This window comes from Phlebotomus argentipes, unplaced genomic scaffold (genome assembly GCF_947086385.1).
Source record: "Phlebotomus argentipes unplaced genomic scaffold, Phlebotomus argentipes genome assembly contig_32, whole genome shotgun sequence".
NCBI classification, from domain to species: domain Eukaryota; kingdom Metazoa; phylum Arthropoda; class Insecta; order Diptera; family Psychodidae; genus Phlebotomus; species Phlebotomus argentipes.
The window spans coordinates 1,969,757-1,990,191 of NW_026776187.1; the positions used below are offsets into that span (position 1 = coordinate 1,969,757).

The following is a 20,435-nucleotide window of genomic DNA, read 5'->3' on the forward strand; positions in this document are numbered from 1 at the left end:
GCGATAAAATCGAGCACTTGGGAGTGAGAAGTAGTGGTGATTTCGTGTGCCAGGAGGAGTGAAGGAGAAGTCGTGGCTGCTCACGTTGATTATCGCACGATGATGACGATAATGATGCCGTCGAGAGCCACCGTAGTGGCTGAAGCCACGGGCGGCATGCTAAATGTTCCCCATCCATGTTAAAATTCCATCCTGTAGTACAGTTTCTGCGTTAGTATTGCACCACGCAATGCCGAGTTATGGTGTGCACCTAACGTTTCTCTTAATAACTCCGTCGTGGTTGTATTCAATCTCACATTTAATTGCTCTCTTTCTCTCCTCCCGATGCTTTTAATTATCCAGTCTGTTGATTTGAAGGCGTCAAATTGGTTTCGGGTCACGTCTTGGTCATTGACTAGATCAACACGATCGCGATCGTACAGCGAGACCAGAGTTGCTGGGAAGGTTCTTGAATAGAGTGAGAGTTTTCCAAATTTAATCCAGCTTCTTTTCCAACCTGAATTAGTAGCTCAAATTAGTGCCTGGGATAGATAGTATAAAATGCCTACAACACAGAAAAAGGGACAATTTCTCGTCGACTAAGAACTTTCCACTCTACCGTTTTGTGTGTTAACTGATGTTGAAACGTGAGCAATTGAATCACAGCACCGTTATCGCACAAAATTTACTACTTATTTGTATTATTCATCATATTTTCTCCTTGGTCAATTGCTTAATTAATAACTGCCGAGAGGGTGATAAACGTAGCGTTGAAATTCGTTGCGAGTGTGCCGGCACAAAAATGTTTAGGCATGGTGGAGATCACGAGCGATCCAGTCCATTTACCTGGGCGCTGGACACACGAAAATTGAGATTTTTAATTGAGCGACAGGTGCGCGCTGCAGTTTGTTGATCTCCACGCGGGTATTCTTTTGTATGTTGCCATCGCCATGAAATTCACTTTATTGACCTCGATGTCTCTTTAAATCGAATATTTTGATACAGACGGTGTCTTTTTGGCGGTGAAAATGCTTCACCTGGTCCCTGGGACATGGCATGAGACGTGCCGTTGGAATTCCAGCCGAGCGAGAGGGTTAAATGGAGCAATTTCTTTCTTGGCATTCTGCCACATGATCGCACGTATTATTAATTTAATGAGGTGAATGATTAGCTGGTGAGATAAATAACATGTGTGTTAATCAGTGTTTAAAGATAAATATACAGAATTTTAATTGTTTACAATACAATCTCTCTCCGCGTATAGTCATCCTCAATATTGCTGTATAAGACCCGTTTGGCATGGAAATATGGCTGAAATAGTTGCGTTTGATGCACACGAAAAATAATATTTTTTTCACTTGTTTATGAGTTTACTGACCGGATAATTTTTCTGCACTGTAATTTTCCATCCATCACGCGGCGACTCGCGAGAAAATTTAACTTTATGGAAAGGAATGAGGGAATTTCAACAATTATTGCTTGACATCTTGCATGGGAAATGACGATGAAGGTGTACACAGCATGCGCAAATATTGCGTGCCAAATAAGTTGCACTAAAAAAGAGGTCTGGAGAATGAGTGAGTCCAATACAGTTCTTTATGCGTATAAATATTACCTTTTTTCTTCTATATTGCACTGCAAAATTAAAATCAGTGCGCGCGTTCTGGTATTTTGCACCTAATTACCAGTCTTCTTCCATCAGTTCCTCCACATCTCGCAAATTGTGCTGAAGCATGGATGCGAAGCCAGTGAGAGTTTTGCGATAAAAATCCTTTATCTGCCATTTAAGATCTTACCCATGACGGTGGGTAATTAAAATCAGGATAATTATCGGGGGAAATATAAAATTTAACCTTCAAATTACTCAGACTTATTCACTTAAATCATCTGCACTTGGTTGAATTTATACTGGATTTTCTGTTAGTCCAACGAAAGACTTCAATTGCACTGTGAATTGAATCAGAGGGAATTTCTTAGCCATTCCTCCGATTGGTGTGACATTCAAATGAATCAATTATCACTAGAGTAGCTGAAGCAGAAAGAAGATGATTAGAATTTCCACTGGCCAAGTTTCGAAATGATGTCGAAACCCTCTAATGATTGATATATAGGAGGTCGCTGGGACTCGGCGAGAGCCCCTGAAATAATTTCACGGACTGGCAGCCAATTCACATGTGAGATTGTTCTTAGAGAGGTGGCTCAATAGGAGGGAAGCCCAAGTAAATTGTGGTGGCTGCTCTCGAAATGCCTTTTTCTTAGCTTCTTGGCCGCTATTATGAGACCACCCTCTGATTCCCCTCCTTTGTTTTCGTCTATTTTGGCTGTACCTTCCGCTTCTTCACAATATTCAATGACTTTTGATGCATTCATCACTTAATAATGGTGTGGAGGAATTTATTGTTGTTGATGGATCTGAAGGGGGTTGCGAGTGTCTGACGATTCAGCTGTCCTCCTCGGCGAAAGGTCGAGTGAGTGCATCTCGCTCTCTCTCTCTCTCTCTGGCCCCTTATTACCTCTTTTTGTTGGCATGCCTACCAAAAATAAGTTATATCGGACAAAGATTGCTCGCGGAGAGTGATTTGAATTTCAAAGTGTGACGACGGTTTGTTTCCAGTCAGCGCGCTCATTTGCCTCTAAAGTGCCATTTACACTGTCAAATTATCCGTTACCGGGAGGGTAATTGAAAAAATGGGTGGAATGCACATAGAGCACTTTCCCGCGCTCGATGGTGAGGTAGAAGTGGCGTCACACGACGCAATCAACATAATTAAAAGCCATTAGAAGGCGATTCCACACCATAAACTTCCTCATACAAGTAATTTTTATTAAAAAATTCTCCTCCAAAGTCCCAATTGACGATGGCCTCTTGGGTGTCTTACTATGTCATTCTCTGGAGGCTGCGACGCGCGATATCTTTTTATCCACCCTCAGAGAGCGGTCTTTTATGCGATTACACGGTCAGTGATTCTTTACTCTAAATACCGCATTCGACATTCAACGCGTGTAGTGAAAGTCATTCTTTCTGTAATATATTTATAATCCTTTCTTTGTGGAATTTTTCAGTTGCAAATTCTTGCCCTCAGACTTCGTCTTGCATTGAGTCGAGAAGTGGGTATTGGATCAGTCGAAAGTGGTGAGAAGATGTTGGCATTCAGAAGACCAAATATTTATTCATTTATTTGGTTCATATGTTGCGCAAAATTTTGCTCACAAAATATCTCATGCGGAGGGAAAACAAGAAATCTCTCTTGTAACAGGCAATCTCAATACGATTAACCTCATTCCGCAGAGTGCGAATTACTTGGTAATTTTGATTAGTTTTCTCACGTGTTTTAATTGTCTGTGATGAGGAATTTAGGAGTGGTAGAATATATATATATTGAATGTCTGCAGATATATTGTTGCTCTCCGAATCTCCAAGTGGCTTTTCTTCCTGTTCACAGCACTTGCGCTCAAGTTTAGCGGGTTTGTTTATGCATGCAAGAGTGGATGATTGATTGGATGTAAGGGGAAATTTTTTTCTTTAAATCAATGAATATTCCACTGAGGCTCACATTCATCCCGGGCTGTGATGGTGGCATTTTGAATAATGTTTGCCGCACTATGGCGTAAATAAATAAAGAGGCACTTTATGAATTTTCCTTTTTCTGCAACTCGCGTGGTATACTTGGGGAATCACACTCATGGCGAGAAACAGAGCATCAATTGTAAACACGAGAGTTGGTGAAAAGTATAAAGGTAATTTTCATCCATGAAAAATTCATACGGACTTTGCCATATAAGGGAATGTCAGGTGGATGGTTGGAACACATTTGAAGGAGGAGCAGTTGAGGTGAGTGAGGCGAGTGCCAAGAGAGAGATTCCTGAAACAATACCAGCCACTGTAGATTGTGGCGCGATATTGTGCGATAAACCGCCTACAGCACGCCTTATTTTAACTTTAAATGGGTGAGAAATTGTCATGTGATTTTTTTGTGTGTGGCTCTTCTGGAAATGCGAAGGAAAAAAGCGGCCATGGTAATCTGGAGGGAGTATGAATATTCCTCCATGAATTATCAATTCACTTGAGACGCGTTGTTCACATTCCCACACAACATACGGAAAATATTATCGTGTGACGTGGTGACAAAACGCACCAGCAAAACACCTCAGGAAGGAAGCTCTCGAGACTCTTCTGCACAATTCAACAGGGAATGTCTTCTGAATTGCGTGATAGGAGTTCTTTTTCACGGGAGTTACTGTAAAGTTGTGAATCTTGCAGTAGGACGCTTGACTTGGTGGCATGAGGACGAGAGAGAAATAGAGAATTAAGAAATATGGGAATGTAAAGGGAGGTGACGCCACAGTGTGGGAAATTGTCAAGAATTTTTCTTCGTCTGCAAAACAACCGAGAGTATTTTGATGATACCTCTGCACAATGAGGCACTTTTCGCCTAATGAAATTCGCAAGGCAGCACGTGATAGGCTGACACGCATGTGTTATGAAATTCTTTTGCACCAAAATGAATGTTGATGTTATTCTGAATGTGGATCATTATATCTGCAAGAAAAGTGTTGTTTTGAATTTAGGGGCAAAGAAAAGAAACTCGACATAACGCGAAAAGTATGTTTGGTTTTTGCTTGAAACTCAAGTGGTGTCGTGAGTGGAAAGAAGATCAAGTGGTCATCAGCCTGCTTAGGGGCACAGTAAGAAGTCATTAACTCACGCATTTTCCAATAAGCGCCCACCTTGCGATCGACTTTCTCACGTTCGGCCGTGGCCAAGGAGAAGGAATTCAAGTGTGATCGCAGGGAGTGGAAAAAGTGCGTGAGAATAAATGGGAGAGAGACAGCTCAATTATTTCACATTCTTGTCAATGTTTGCTCTCATGTGGTCTTGTTTGAGGGACAATTTATTTCGTTTGGACAATTAGATGTCTAACACTATGCTAATTAGTTCGGTTCCCTCGCTACCTTTTCCTCCCGTTCTGGATGCTGCATTCTTTGGATGTCTCTCGCTCTGGCTGTGTGAAGACCTTGTGCGTGATTGTGGAGAACACATCTCATGCGCTTCCTCCCAACTTTCAATGGCTGTGTGGCACCACATCTCGCTGCCCCCGCGCTGGTGGAGAAGAAAAGAAGCTTTCTGGAGGCAATTTTATGACTTGTTGTGTTTGACTTTCATATTTGTACGCGAAAGACATCAAATAAGATGAAAAGGGGATCGCGGAGGAATAATTTTTGGTGAGTGAGTGTGAGGAAAACAGCATCACCAAACAACACCACGTCAATGGGAAGTTTTGTGCGTGTCAACAGCAATTAATACCATTTTGAAATACTCGCACACAGTGCGACTAAAGGTGAAGTTCAGCCGCATTGAATGCGCTCTGCGATGGGGAGTCGATGATTTGGGCGTGTGAATTTTCTCTTAGGCAAATTGAGCCTGAAGGTGTTGTGATCGTTTAAGCAGGGAAGCCCATTTAAAGTGGTAATTCTCTTTGAGTTGAACCTCTTCTTCTCTCCCCCTTGTCTGGGACTATTTCCACATGGCTTCTTTGCGCGCTGATGGTGTCTTTTGTATATCATTTTGCATACTAAATGATGCCGCGCCGTCGTCGCATCCAATAAGAAAACAATTGAACGTGTTTCACTGTGAACACAATTTTTATTGCTGTAATTACTGTATTTTCACCTTAAATTGTAAATTACCAGCAATACCCACGAATTCACGGCGGTGGGACGCGACAAGGGAGATGTGAATGAGAGACAGTGGCACTCTGGGTGTTTTGGAAAGGGAAAAGAGCGCGAAGACTGGGTAAATGTAGCTATTTGTCTGTGCTAAAAGTCATTTATCTTCCTTATTTCCAATTTTCGTGTAACTCCTGCAATTCTTTTATAACATGTGAGATTCTATCTCGGCAAAATGATTTATTCGCAAGTTGTGAGTTGATTGAAAACAATAAAACAAGATTACTGGCCATAGACCCAAGTCTGTGTACTTTATTGTTATTAATTATTCACACGTGAATAAGATGAACACTTTTATTCTCACCTGCAGCAATAGCGCGCGCGCAGGGGAAAAACACGCGGGAAACAAATTTGTCTCATTTGCCAACGTGTGTCAAGTCATATGTGAAATTGTCCTTAATGATCAACTCATGAGCCACCGTTTCTTTCTCTGTTCTTCCAGATGAGCGGCAAAAGATCGAGGAGCTTCAAGTGTGCCGTCCATCATCGTGACAGGGAAGTCTGTTCTGAAAACGATTTCCACATCATTTTTCAGGATCCACCATTTTTCGAAAGGTAAATATGAAGTTCACTTTTTCTACTGAACTCAAAAATATAGCGATAATTGTAGAAGTGAATGGAAAATTGATTGAGTTACAAAATCAAACATTTGCATTTATTCAATTGATGAGATCGATAAAAATGCTTAATAAGCTCTAATTGACCTCTTAGCATCTCAAAGTGTGATTTAATTAATTTGTAACTTTTGCTTTTTCCCACCTCATTTGCCAATCCACATCCAGAATGGTTCACGTGATTGCGATGGAAGTGCTTCCGGAGGAACGAGACCGGAAATACTATGCAGACAATTATTCATGCTGTCCACCTCCGCTCTTTGTGATATTTGTGACACTGGTCGAGGTAAGTTGCAAAGGAGTTCAATTGCATTTTCCCACAACGATGCTAGAGAGATGCCTTCATCAATTTCGAGTGGGATTTCTCGAGGGATTTGGCTGCACGCAGAGGGGGAGCACTTTGGTAATGCCAAGCAGGGAGAGTTTTATTGTGGAAAATGCCAGCAATATGCCATAAACTTGACAATGATATTTTCTTATATGCTACTCGTGGGCGAAAGTATGAAGGAAAAAAAAGGCGAGGATGATCTGGAAAATATTGTGAGGTGAAGGGTGCGGATGGAGGCAGATAAATTGGTGTTTCTTAGCACTTCAGCCACCCTCACAGCGCCCTGGGTATCCTTGTATTTATGTGGCTCGGGAATTATGAGGGAAGGTCTCATGTCTCTGTGATGCGCGCACAAAATGAATCAACATCCAAAGTGGATGAGACAAGGAGTGTGCTTCTGGCGAAGAAATTGGGGTAGAAATGATTTACCGCTGTGAGGACGCTGTCAAAGCGAAGAAGATGAACTGCGGGTGGGATAAAGTGTACCACTTTTAAGCCTCAATGCACTTTCAGCGAGATTAGGACAAATCCATCACCATATCGATGCCTTTGGAGCTCCTTTTCCTCCGAAAGCCGCATGATAAAATTGATAGGAAGATGTGGGGAGAAGAGAATATTACACATTTCATTAATCATTCACCTCACGTTGATCCTTTGCCATTTCCTCTCCGTGGACGAGAGAGACTCTGTTCAAGAGACATGATCACGCATTTTGTGTGATTCATGCCAGTGAAATTCTCATTTTATGCATTCCTCCACTGATTCTCCAATTAACATGTGATTGAATAAACATGAAAAGGACGAGATGGAGGAAGAACATCCGATTTCCGGAACTCCAGGAATTCTGTCTGTTTCCCTCTGAGTCTGTGGGAGTTGATTTCTTCATCTTCCTCTGGGATGATTCACAGGATGGTGAGAGGTTGTTCCTGCATTCAAGGCATATTTCTGTATGTTTCCTTCTCCTTGTGTCACATGAGAAGAAGGTAATGCCGACAACTTCCGTTTTAACTCTGATGCTCGCACCCACTTTCCGGCGTTTCGATGAGGATCACTGGGAGAAAATGTGGTTACACTGTTGCAAATTGAACGTCGTGGAGAATCCATGAGAAATATCCGAAAACAGTGTGCTCAGCATCGCCTGGATTCTCAATAAGCACTTTATAAAAATCTCTTTCTGATCATGTCTTCAGTATAACATTTTCTAACAGTGTGGGCAATTTATGTGGGTGTTCAAAGGTCCTTCGACCTCTATTTACTGAAAATTTCTCAAGTGTAATGGGATTTTTTTTTCTTATCCCACATTTTATTTTACTTCTCAAAATGCCGATCGAAAGTAGGGAGAAAGGAAGATCAAGGGTGCCAGAGAGGACATGTAATGTAGGAAGAGGAGAAAATGTGTGATGCCTTTCTTCATAAATATATATAGAGAGAGATGAAACAATGTGAAGAGAAATATGATTCTCCGTAATCTCGAATATGGTTTGGTGGCGAGAAAAGAGGAGGCTTAGGCAGATGTTTCCCGTTGTGTCATTAGCAGCCCATAGAAGGATGATCTTCATCTCCCGAAGGACTTTTCAGGGAATTAAACGCACGTGTCACTTGTTTGTTGTCTTTCTCCCGTCGTCCCAGCTTCTTTCACTATAATATCGCCCCGCTTTTTTCCTCAGTGGGTCTCTTTTTCCTCTATCTCTTGGCCTTTTTTCTACCTTCACGTCATCGTCTTGTTTGTTTTTTTTCCCGTGATCGCGCTTCTTGCCACAGTGGATGTCAGGTTCCATCATGGGAGCAGGTTGTTAATGCTACGACGCAATAAATTGAAGATAATTACGTTAATTGGCTTCGACATTTTAATCATTTCACTTTTGTCTGTCAAGAGGAATTTAGGGCACTCCGTAGACTCTGTTCCTCTCTCTCTCTCACACACTCTCCTGTGCGTCTCACTGCGTCAAGATGTGTCGCGATCGCATGTGATCTATTGGATTACAGTGTGGCTGATTGACTGTTGATTTCTCCAGCATCGCGCGCGCGCGCGACAGATGTAAATTTTCATAGATTCGCACTGATGGGCTCTTATGAATGGAAATGCCAAGCGCTGAGAGAGCTGTGTGTGTCTTTTTATATCTCGCACGAATTCACCACGAATACCCATATACTTAAAATACTGCAACATCAGCCGATCTTTGCCAATGATGCTAATGTAGGCGCGTGCTGTATGCGATCCAGAGATCGTTTTTGTTGCTCCGCCGCGCTGCGTTTTGCTAATTTTGTTGTTGGCGCTTTCTTGAGCCCAACTCTCGCACATTGCCAGACAATTTGCCAGCGTGCGTCTCGCGGCACTCGCCCTCGTGCCCCCGCGGTGCCCATGCCCACCCGCCCAGAAGCCGCCGTGCCGCGATCGCGTTGGAAGGCGATGAAGGAGGATCACGTGCGAATTGAATGAATTTCGCATTTTGCATTTAATCCAACCGGAGGTTTCTCGGCTCAACGTCTTCTTCAGCAACTTCGCCTTCAATCAACTCACATTACGATCATTTTATCTCTCGTTAGAGGCACTTTTTGATCCTCGCCACCAGCAAATTGGACGCTGTGCGATCCGTGTGCCACACGAAAGTGCACTTTTGAATGAAGTGTGGAACTTTGGGGCGATCTTTCTTTTTCCACTCTATACCATGATAAATGGAATAGGCGTTTTCGTCATCATGAACTTGAATTACTCTCGAAGATGTGTTAGAACGATTATCATTTGTTTCCTTGAATTCCGTGGAAATTCTTCTTCATCACGTCTCTTTGCACAAACTCGTTTTCAATATCGCGCATAATTATAAAATTCCATTTCTAATCCAGAAGAAGTAAAACTAGTATGAGCATAGCAGATCAAGAATGATTACTTTCTTCACATAACTTGAAATCGGCAATTATTACCTGTTTGTGTGTAATAACATGGCGATCGAGAACATTGGTGGACTAAATATTTTCATCTACATTTTTTTTTCTTTAGGAAAAAGTGTGTCTAGTTAAAATGAATATTACGTAAATTTGGGTAAATTGCCTCATTTTTCTTTCCCCTCACATAGAAAAGTTTTCTCCGCAATGCTGGAAGAATATAATAAAATTAAATCTTTTCACACATTCATTTTCCCATTTTTTTTTCTCCTCTCCATAAAGAAGAGGAAGGACGACGAAAAAAAATTCCCCTGAGAAAGTTTTTCCGTCACTGGCGCGAGGATAAAGGAGGAAAATTCCGCCTCTTCAATTGAAATGATTATCCCCCACACACATAATGATACAAATGAAGAGGTAAATGATGCTATTGAGTTACATTCTATGTGTCCCTCTTCACTTGTCCTACAGGGCGTCTTCCGGTGGATTGTAAAATTGTATTGATGTCTTTTGTCTTGATGTCTTTTTCCCTTATTTTACGATTTTTCCGGGAGATTCTCAGACTTGCTGTTTCCGCCTTGAGGAGAAAATTTCACCAAGGAGAATGAAGAGAGAAAAAAAAACGTATATAATTCGTCCAAAAATAGATAATACATGTGAGAGAGGCTCTACGGAAAGTGAGGAGATCAGTGGGCTCAAAGAATGCTGGATGGGAAAAAAGTGTCTGTCAAAATATCCAATGCAAGCCCGGAAAATATACCAAAATTTTGAGAAGACACACACAAGTTTTCCGCGCACCCAAAAATAGACAATCACCGCCTCTGCGGGCCCCTTTCTTCTGGCTGGGCCCTTTGGGATTTGGTGGCCTGGACCGGTGACAAATTGTGCATTTTATCGAAAGGTACACACACACCCACTGGCGCGGAGAGGGTGAAGGAGACACCCAAATGCGATGGAGTGGTTCAGGCTGCTGTTACAGCGTGAATTATGACTTGTTTACATGTGTTTTCTGTTTACCAGAGACCACGTTTAGGCTCTCCCTCAACTTTGCCACCTCTTCGACGAATTAACGCGCAGGAATGTCTCTTGGGGATTATCCGTGAAGCCGCAGAAAAGGCTCCAAGAGGGCAATCCGGGCCTCCACCCTCGTCGCCGAAGACGGACCTCCGCAGTGGCAACGGTGCCAATAAATGGATAATTTGACGATGGAAGGCAATTGGCGATAAATGCAATTAGCTTTCAGTGTACACAAGCCAGATGCCACAGACTCAGCGGCAGATCGTTTACACACTTTTCAGACAGTCTCTACACTGTGAAATGGAGATAATTACAGATCATTTACATGTGCAAGAAACACGAGTGCCACACACATCAGAAGAGCATATATAATGAAAACGCATACAATTTCCCCCGCCCGATGACATTCTGGCTGAACGGTTGATGCACAATAATTCTTCTGCGAGGAGAAAATGTGGAATTTGAGGTTAGATGCAAAATTGCTCTTGCTTGCAATGCAATTAGTCACATGTACATAACATAATATGTGTGCATTTTGTCATAGGCTGAGCCGTTTTTTTTGGCTCTTTACGGCTCAAAATTTCCCCAAATGTCTTTCAACCCTCTTTCAGGGTGAGTTCTTTAATATTCATTCATAAGATTGTACCCCAGTTCTTGAAGAAATACAGGTGAGATTTCTCAGAATTCAGTGACGACAGTGACTTATAGGTCACCCTTGCCTAAGGGCACGAGGGCTAGATTTGCTCGATAAATGAAAATTATGAATTTCTCTTTCGCATAATTCACGGAATAAAATATGTGAAAAACATTCACGATGGTGGGAAAATAATTGGGCATTTCTTCACGAGTCAGAAGGGGGGTGGAATTGAAATCGCCTGGGGTCAATATACCCTGAAATTTGACCCCCTTCGCGCCCATTAATGAATGTGTTTGGTGGGATTTTCTTCGGCATTGATTGTAACATTTCGTGAGTGGCGATTTGATGCTATGAATATTTAACATATTAAAGTGTATGTGTTTCGCCGGGACGGCGAGAGAGCGAGGAGGAGAGCCACAAAGTCCCTGTCAGGAGGTGGATCAGATGGGCGTCAAAAATTGTGTGTAAAGTGATTGTTTAGCCGCCCCCTACGCATTTCTCTTGTGTTCTTCTTCATGTTACTTTGTCACAATTTCATGTCTCCCAAAAGGCACCGAAAGAAGGGGGAATATTAATAATTTTTATTCATATTCCACTTAGACAATAGCCGCAATACAGCTTTTTCCTTGTGCGCATTTAAATACGATGTATATACGCTCTTCTACCGCTTAATGGAGCGACACTTTTTTGCCTTTGTGCATATCATTTTTCTCTCTTTTCGGTGGAATCCAACATGGAAATCTCTCACCTTTTTTCCACGCGCGATGCTTCCCGCACTTCGGGACCACCCGCGCACTCATCTCGCCGTGATATGGGATGAAAAGACAAAAGGTGCCTCACATTTGCATTTGTATGCATCGAAGGGGGGGAAGAACCCAATTGAGGGGCGCACACGGGGCGCTCGTGTCACTGCTCAATAACAGCACCAGATCCACCTTCAGCGTGCCGTATGAAATCCCATTTATCTCCCGGGCAGACACATTCTGGTCCAGGTGACACGAAGCCACCTTTTAGTGGTGACTTTTGTCTAAATTACACGCCACATTTCCAATTGAATGCAAATGGAAATTTGTCAGAGGTTCGGAACAACCCCTAATTCGTCATCTCTTGGCATCAGTTACAAGTGGTGAGGATAATTTACTCTGATGATTTATGATGGCCTCACATTTCTCAACCCTTTTCACGTCTCCTCGTGATGAATATTGGCAAATATTGGATTGGAGATGCAAGACATTCTCCCTCGGTGAGGGAGAAATATCTATTTACTGAAATTGTCTCTCAAATTTTAAATAACTTTTCTGTGCCTCTTGAATATTTCATTTGAGGTTTTCAAGAGTGATTGAAATTTATCCAGAGAGTGAATAAAGTATTATTTATTCAATTTGATGCCATGCACTTCTCCATGCTTATTTAATAAGACTTTCAGATCGTGCGAAGCTCTTCTACTGATTAATTATGATGAAAAATTCATTAGTCCTTTCACAGAATCAATCCTTACTACACTATCACTTTACATTGGAAGAAGAGGTCGAAATCTCACTTTTCCCATCGAATGTGGAATTATGAATTAATCACTCAAACTGGGTCAGAATGCATAATACGTATTGAAAATTCACCGGAATCGATAATTGATTTTATATACTCTTGAGACGATTCTCTTGCCTTTTGCTCTCAATTGTAGTTTGATGGACTTTTTCTCCTGGTGGGCTGAGAAACTTTGTCTCACACCATATAGAAGAGATTTGCGTCGGTCAGAGATTTTTCCCTGAGATTTGACTTCTTTTAGCGCTTGATGCTTTTTGCCAGGGAGAGTTGAGAAGGTAATTTGTGTAGGAAAAAAGTGAGTAACATTGGTGGTTTCATGACAATTTGGGTTTAATTGACTGTTAGTGCGCGGTGTGGAGCAAAATGACTCTCCATTAGAATTATGGTGTTGAGTGTGTAGTTACTATTTTCGGGTTGAGGGGAAAAAAGAAATTGAGGGTTTTTCTGTCCTCTAAACTTGAGGCATAATTGCTGGCTTTTAAGTGCACTTGCGAAAGGATTTCTCTGGTGCTTCTGTGGGAATTTTCACAAGTGAGAAACTTCTCTGGCTCAATTATTAATGGAGATTCCTTTGCTCTCTCTCACTCTTTCTCATCGTGGCGCTGCAGCTGGGCTTTTTCACATACCACACACTCACGTCCGGGCAGGCTGATCCTGCTGGGCCCGTGCCGATCGACTCCATGTTCATCTACCGGCCGGACAAGCGTCAGGAAGTGTGGCGATTCCTCTTCTACATGGTTCTCCACGCAGGGTGAGTGTCCTCGTGGCGGAAGTTGCCTGTTGGCGGTCAAGTACATTGTCCTTTAACTCTTGCAGATGGTTCCACTTGGGCTTCAACCTTGTCGTGCAACTGCTGGTCGGTTTGCCGCTCGAGATGGTTCATGGCTCCACTAGAATCGGCTGCGTATATCTGGCCGGAGTCTTGGCGGGCTCACTCGGTAAGAGACCTCTTAAAACCCTCCCTTGCCCAACTCTTACTCTAATGCTGGTGCTTTCTTGCTGCAGGAACGAGTGTTTTCGATCCCGAGGTGTACCTGGTCGGCGCCAGCGGTGGCGTCTATGCTCTCTTGGCCGCACACTTGGCCAATGTGATGTTGAACTACAGCAATATGCAGTACGGCATTGTCCGACTGGCGGCGATATTTATTTTCGGTGAGTTTTACCACACAATCCACTCTTATTACCCTCGGCGCTGACACTCATCGTTCTCTTTGCAGCTTCTTGTGATGTTGGCTTCGCGATCTACTCGCGATACGCCGTGGAGAACACAACGGCGCCCTCCGTGTCGTACGTGGCCCATCTCACGGGCGCCCTGGCGGGCCTGACCATTGGTCTTCTGGTGCTCAAGAACTTCGAGCAGAAGCTCCATGAGCAGCTCCTGTGGTGGGTGGCGTTGGGCGTCTATGCGGCCTGCACAATCTTCGCCGTGGTGTTCAATCTGCTGAACACGGTGACTGTGCAGCGCCTGGAGGAGCAAGGAGAGGTTATCAAGGAGCACATTTTCCACGATCTGGGCATTTAAACAGTGCCCTTTGTTCCCAGCTATAGAACAATGTATGAGAAATGTATATTTTGTACACTCCTGAACATTTCCCTGTAATTTATTCTCAGTTTCACAGAGGGATTTTCCTCACAATGTAATTATTATTTCCCTGTATTTTTTCTCATATTTATGTTTATATATGTTGTGTATATAGAAATAGTAGAAAAGGTCTGATTTATGTTCTTCACAAAAAAGGAGTGGAAAGAGAACAAAGTTATACTGATGATCCTGTAAATATACAAGTATTTATTAGATGTAAATAATATATTGAAGTGAATCCTGCAAATGTAGATGATGTTACAAGTATTCCAGTTTTTCCCGTGAAGGGACATCATAAAGAAAGTAAAAAAAAAAAAACATGTCATTTAAATGGAAAATTGAAGCCTTTTTCCGCGGAGACACAACACAAATAATGCCACACGCTAAAAACCTTATCTTTCAAGTAATCACAAGACGACGAGAGCAAAAAGCACACAATTAGTCATGAAGAAATAGGCTTATTTTATTGCAAAGCACATTTAACAGTCTCTCAATCAAGTAATCTGCCAACAATTGTCTTACAATCTAATTTTCTAATCTTTCAAAAATAGATTTCCTCTGTAAAAGTATATCATAATAACCTCTTCTTCACTTGTTAAATGTTTATTCTGTCGCGAAGGTCGACGTTTCTGTTGCGTCAACCTTTTAACATCATTGTGTATAATTTGTTGTGTTGTGCACTTAAACCAAAGACTGAAATTACATTATGAAAAGATTTCTCTTGAAAGATGTTAAATTCGAAGCGATAAATTGTGGCAAAATTGAGGTTTTCTCAGTTATTTCCTTGGAAATTAATTCAATTTCAATGTTTAATTCTGATAACAATTAAGAAAAGAAAAAAATGGCAAAAGAAGTATGAAGTAAAATATAAAACTAGTCAATGTAGAGATATAAAAAAAAGTGAAGTGTAAAGAGAAGTATGAAAAAAAGTCGCAAAGATTAGTGTTGTAAGATGAATTTATTTGATCTTTCAAAAGTATCTGAAGAAATAATAATGAAAGAAAAGAGTAAATATATAGATTGAACAAAAAGAAATAAACTTATTCAAGTCACAATATTCAAAGATGCATTAGCGTGTAGTAACTTATAATTAAAAGAAAGAATCTGATTGAAAAAAATAAAAATATGAAATTGCGAAGAGAAGTTCAAGTATTTGTGAAGTGGAGGAAAAAAAATTGATCTAAATAAGGAGTAAATTATCTATAGCTTTGTAGATGGAAGAATGTAAAGTGAATAACTAGCGCAGAATCATGTTTAAAGAAAATTATCTAATATGCCAAAGATTTATTTAATGATCTTATTATACTTTCACGAGAGCTTGAAATAATCTCAGACTTTCTTATCATTCTTTGAAAAAAAAACCATGTATAATTTTTTCTTTCTCATTCTGACGATTCTTTCGAAGAATCTCCATTATTATTTTGTTTTCGAAAATATCGACTGGAAGATGCTTTTTTCTATATAAAAATATCGAACTGCAAACACTGCCAAAAATTGGATGTTTTTGTACTAGAGGAAATTTTGATGAGCAAAATTGAAGGATTGAATTTGTGTAAATGAAATTGATATGAAGAAGAAAATGAAAGAGAAAAAAAAGAAATGAATAAAATCACATAATCTCACAGCAAAACTCGTCTTTAAAAATTTATCTGCAATATTCTTGGTCTCCTTGCGTCGATGAGTCACTTTGGCAGAGAGGAAATCACAGGTAAGTACCATAAAAATTGTCCATTTCATCTGGTATCTTGTTGATTTCTCATATAGATTTATTGCTAAATTGAAAAGCCATTGAAAATTGAGAATGAAAAGAATGCTTCGAGAGATAAGATATATTTAAAAATATGTAATCGTCAAAATTTTTGAGCAATTTATCATACATCTGACTCTTTTTCGTTTCAAGTGTTTTGGAAAAGGAATGAAATGTTTATTTTAAAGTTGTCTTCACTAACTAACTAATCAGTTTCTCCTAATCTTTATACGCCATCACATGATTAATTTCTGGGAACTACAATTTCTTCTCTCGACTTAGACTCGATTACATTCCACACCCACTAAGCAGGGTGAATTTGTCTGAATTACTCTTGATATTACTTCCCTCATGAATTGGTCGCCATAAAGTTCTTCAGACAATTGGACTTCAATGAGGGAAACGCGTGATTCGCACTTTTGGAGGTCTGGCATCTCCCCAGCAAGAGCTCAAGTGTCCAACTTCCGCTGCCCGATTCTCTTCGTCTGTAAAGAGCCTCAATGAATGCCCATTAAATGGGTGATAAAGACCGATAGTAGCCTTATCGACTTGCAGATATAGCGCCAAGTGCCGTCCTATATAAAACCACCTGGAAAGCATTCACCTTCAGTCTGTTTCCTTCGATCTGTTGACATGTGGTCACTTCTTCTGGGGCTGCTGCCTCTCTGCGCGAGTGTCTTGGGCATGCCATCGTGGTGGAGCACCCTTAGGGCTCCACACGAAATACCCGAGTGGCAGCAGAAGCATCCAGCCTTGATGGCACTGCTCTCGGCCTCGCCTGACTTCCAGACGCGAATCGTGAACGGCAATGAAGCCTCGCCACATCAGTTTCCCTACCAGGCCGCTCTGGTGGTGCGCCTGGAGAGTGATCATACTATCTGTGGAGGTTCTCTGATCAGTGAAAATTACATACTAACGGCAGCGCACTGCACGGATCTCAGTATTTACGTGACGGCCTATCTCGGCGTTCACAACTTGTCCGATTACGCAGAACACACACGCATCGTACAGACGATCTTCCGCAGCCAAATCATCGTTCATGAGCAATACAACACGTCTGGCTACCAGAACGATATCTCAGTTATGAAGCTTCCTGTGCCAGTCATGTTGAGTTACGCCATTCAGCTCGTTCGGCTGCCGAGTTATCTGCAGCAGGAAGAAAGCTTCCTGAATGTGGCGGCCAAGGTTTCGGGCTGGGGCAGAACAACTGATGCCTCACAGGACACTTCAGACATCCTGCGATACGCCGAGGTGTCTGTTATTTCCAACGCTGCCTGCCGAACTCTCTATCCAACTCTTCAAGACAACAACATTTGCACCCGAGGAGATAATCGCGCAGGAACCTGCCAAGGTAAGAGAGAGAGAGAGAGAGCTAGATTAATCCCAAGAGTCCTTGTGCTGAGTCCTTGCTTCCGTACTATTCTTCAGGCGACTCTGGAGGTCCAATGGTGATCACTGAAGACGATGGCAGCTTCACGCAAGTGGGAATTGTGTCATTCGGCAGCAGTCTTGGTTGCGCATACAATTGGCCGAATGTGTTCGTTCGCTTAACATCCTTCCTCTGCTGGCTTAATTGTCACACCGATGTTGCGATCCGTGATCATCCGTAGCGGGACGCGGAAATTCCAGCGCGAGACAAAGACGAGGCTTATAATCAGCAATAGCAATAAAAAACGGAGTTAATTCCTCAATTTGAGCTGTTATTGATGGCGGAGCGCCATATCTTATCGCTCAAAGCAATTTAACAAGAATGACTGCTCAAAACTAGCCAACAGAGGAACAGCATGATGGAATCTCATCATTTGTACAACCAGAGATGTTCAGTGATTTGCTAGGAATACTTAGATTTTATGTGGTTGAATGCAATTTGTAGTCAATATTATGGATTACTGGTCACAGTTTAGATAATAAACAGAACGAAAATAGAATGAAATACCTTTTCAACTGACAAAATCCACTTCAGAACTCTTGTCTTTGATCAGAGGTTGAATTGAAAAAAAAAATGTCGAAAAGTTAAATGTAAAAAGACGAAGTATTTTATATATTTCTCACCGTTCCTGTTCTAAGAACTAATCTAGTTTATTTGATAACTCATATTATTTTATTATTTTGTGATAACAATTCTACCTTTCAATCCGCAAGCGAGTGTAAACATATTTTATCAATTTATTACATTGCCGTACTACGCTTAAAGTTGAAGCGTGCGCTGCTGGAAATATTTGTACCGCAGAAGCAAAAATGCTATCAAAATTGATTGAATGGCCAGTGAAATCAAGTGCTTTCTGCTATTAATGATTTATTGATTTATCATAAGAATGATAAGAACATTGCTCTCATGTACCAAGAGTTTGGACAAGTTCTTAGGCCATTTGATCTTGGTTACTTTGAGACGCTTTTATCTTATCGACTTGTTGTGACATTGCTTGGTTGTCGTGATGACCAGTCGCGATGGATCAATCGCGAAGCTGGGATTTACAGGACTTGATTTATGTTTTGGTGACTTTTATTGCACAATCTCTAAAGGCAGGGGGGTCAAAGGTGTTGCATGTTCACCAGTTTTCCTGGATTTCATGATCGGTGTTCGCGTCGATCCAATCGAGGAAGGACGTGACACGAGCGTGTGCACTTGGCCAGTTGAGTTCGCAGCCGAGGGCGAGTCCGAAGGACACGATTCCGACCTGAGTGGTGACGCCGTCAGCCTCGATGACGCTCACAGGGCCGCCGGAGTCGCCATTGCAGGGACCGCCGTTGGCTCCATCGGCGCAGATGTTGGATGGCTGGATGATGCCGGGCCAGCGGATGGTGCAGGCCAGATTCGTGATGATGGGCAGGCGCACGTAGCGGAGAGTGGGAGAGATATCGTTGCTAGAGTCGTTGAAGCGTCCCCAGCCACTGATGCTGCTCATCTGGCCAGCGAAGGTGTTGTCTACCTGACGGAAGTTGGGCAGACGGACGCTGTTCACGACACCAGGAACATACTCAGCTGAGTGTTCGAGGCGCAGCGTGCCCAAATCATTGCGGACGACAGCGGCGTCCCATCCTGGGTAGAGTCTGAATGTGTGTCCCTCGGAGAAGATCTCCTGCCTTCCGGGCTCGTTGTTATCGTGGATGTGATGACCGCCCAGAACGACGACAGCGGAGTTGACACCGTCCAGACAGTGAGCAGCAGTCAGGACGTAGTTGCGAGACAGCAGGGATCCACCGCAGAATCCAGTGCCGCCAGCCAGGTGAAGGAACATTCCAGCTTGATACGGGAACTGGTGGCGCTGGGCGTAGGTTCCGCCGACGATGCGTCCATTCGGGCCTCCTCTGACGTCGACTCCCTGCTGCTGGCGGGCGCGCACGATCTCCATGAGAGCGGGGTTACGCTCCTGCCAGGAGGGGATCTCCCACAGGGGCTTCACCTGGGAATAGTCGATGGGGATCCGGCTGATGGCCGCCGAAGCCAAGGCAAACACGCCAACGCACAGAACAATGATAGTCTTCATTTTCGCACAACTGACATCGTAACGGTCCAACTCGCGTCTTTTTATACTCTCGGCGAAATTGCTCTTTGGCCATGGGGGAAGTCTTTAGATTATCACTGCGTCTGATAGCTACTGGACATATGTATTGATATCAGGCGATTCACAAATCAAATGTCGACTAAGGCTTGGCATGCTCTCAGGTTTCTGGATCCTTTTATTGATTCCGTCAACGAACTTGGGGTGGAACATTATAATTTCAATCCTATCAATCATAATTTCACTCCAATTTGTGAGAAGAATTTTCCATGATATTTTGTGAAGTTTTTCTGTAAAATACATTTCAGTTCTACAAAAGGTATTAAGTACAAAATGAAAGTTTGGAAAGTATTTTATTTAATTCTATTCACAAGAATTAAAGAAATTTGTATAAAGAATGTTTGTGGTCACAGAAAAGTGCAATAGCACTCAATTTCTTCAAGTATATTCTCAATTGCAAATAGCTTGACCACGAAAAGCTCGCGTCTTTAATGAGTTGATTGAATATTGGCAACCGATTAGATTGGAGAGCATGAAGTTGGAGATTTCCAACATTGTCCATCGTGTTGTTTTTCCCCAATCATCTGCTCTCGAGCCCCACAAATCTTGGCAACTTGATGGATGCGATGCGATAAGTTTTTTCCTCAATGGAAAATACCGCACGTTACTAACGAGCCCCTTTATCACATCATTCAAGCTGCGTCACGTGTCCTAATCTGTTATACAAGCTGAGGAAGAATTATGAATGAGGAATGAAACGGTGTGCGTCTTGACTTAGTGCCACAGATGGTGCTGGTGTTGAGTGTTTTCGTGTTGAGCGTTCGCGGCGCTGCTTGACGAGTTGCGTTTATTTTGTTTGCCGATTGGCTCGCGAGA

General features: G+C 42.2%; 3 protein-coding genes across 4 annotated transcripts in view; 2 read left to right on the forward strand and 1 right to left on the reverse strand.

The window, feature by feature from the left end:
- LOC132264125 (protein rhomboid) overlaps positions 1–15,933 on the forward strand; it is an 82,144-nt gene extending 66,211 nt beyond the window's left edge. For both annotated transcript variants that reach the window (XM_059764211.1, XM_059764212.1), the window contains 6 exons: positions 6,149–6,261; positions 6,489–6,606; positions 13,336–13,478; positions 13,544–13,665; positions 13,733–13,879; positions 13,945–15,933. In XM_059764211.1, coding sequence (XP_059620194.1) covers positions 6,149–6,261; positions 6,489–6,606; positions 13,336–13,478; positions 13,544–13,665; positions 13,733–13,879; positions 13,945–14,249 — 948 coding nt within the window. In that variant the 3' untranslated portion in view covers positions 14,250–15,933. The remainder of the gene's footprint in view (positions 1–6,148; positions 6,262–6,488; positions 6,607–13,335; positions 13,479–13,543; positions 13,666–13,732; positions 13,880–13,944) is intronic.
- A 756-nt stretch (positions 15,934–16,689) lies between these two features.
- LOC132263996 (brachyurin-like) lies at positions 16,690–17,968 on the forward strand. The gene is made up of 2 exons (XM_059764036.1): positions 16,690–17,407; positions 17,485–17,968. Exons 1-2 carry the CDS (start codon positions 16,690–16,692, stop codon positions 17,664–17,666), a joined length of 900 nt encoding a protein of 299 aa, XP_059620019.1. The 3' UTR covers positions 17,667–17,968.
- A 637-nt stretch (positions 17,969–18,605) lies between these two features.
- LOC132264245 (brachyurin-like) lies at positions 18,606–19,544 on the reverse strand. Its single transcript, XM_059764360.1, has one exon. It carries the CDS (start codon positions 19,542–19,544, stop codon positions 18,606–18,608), a length of 939 nt encoding a protein of 312 aa, XP_059620343.1.
- Positions 19,545–20,435: the final 891 nt, after the last annotated feature.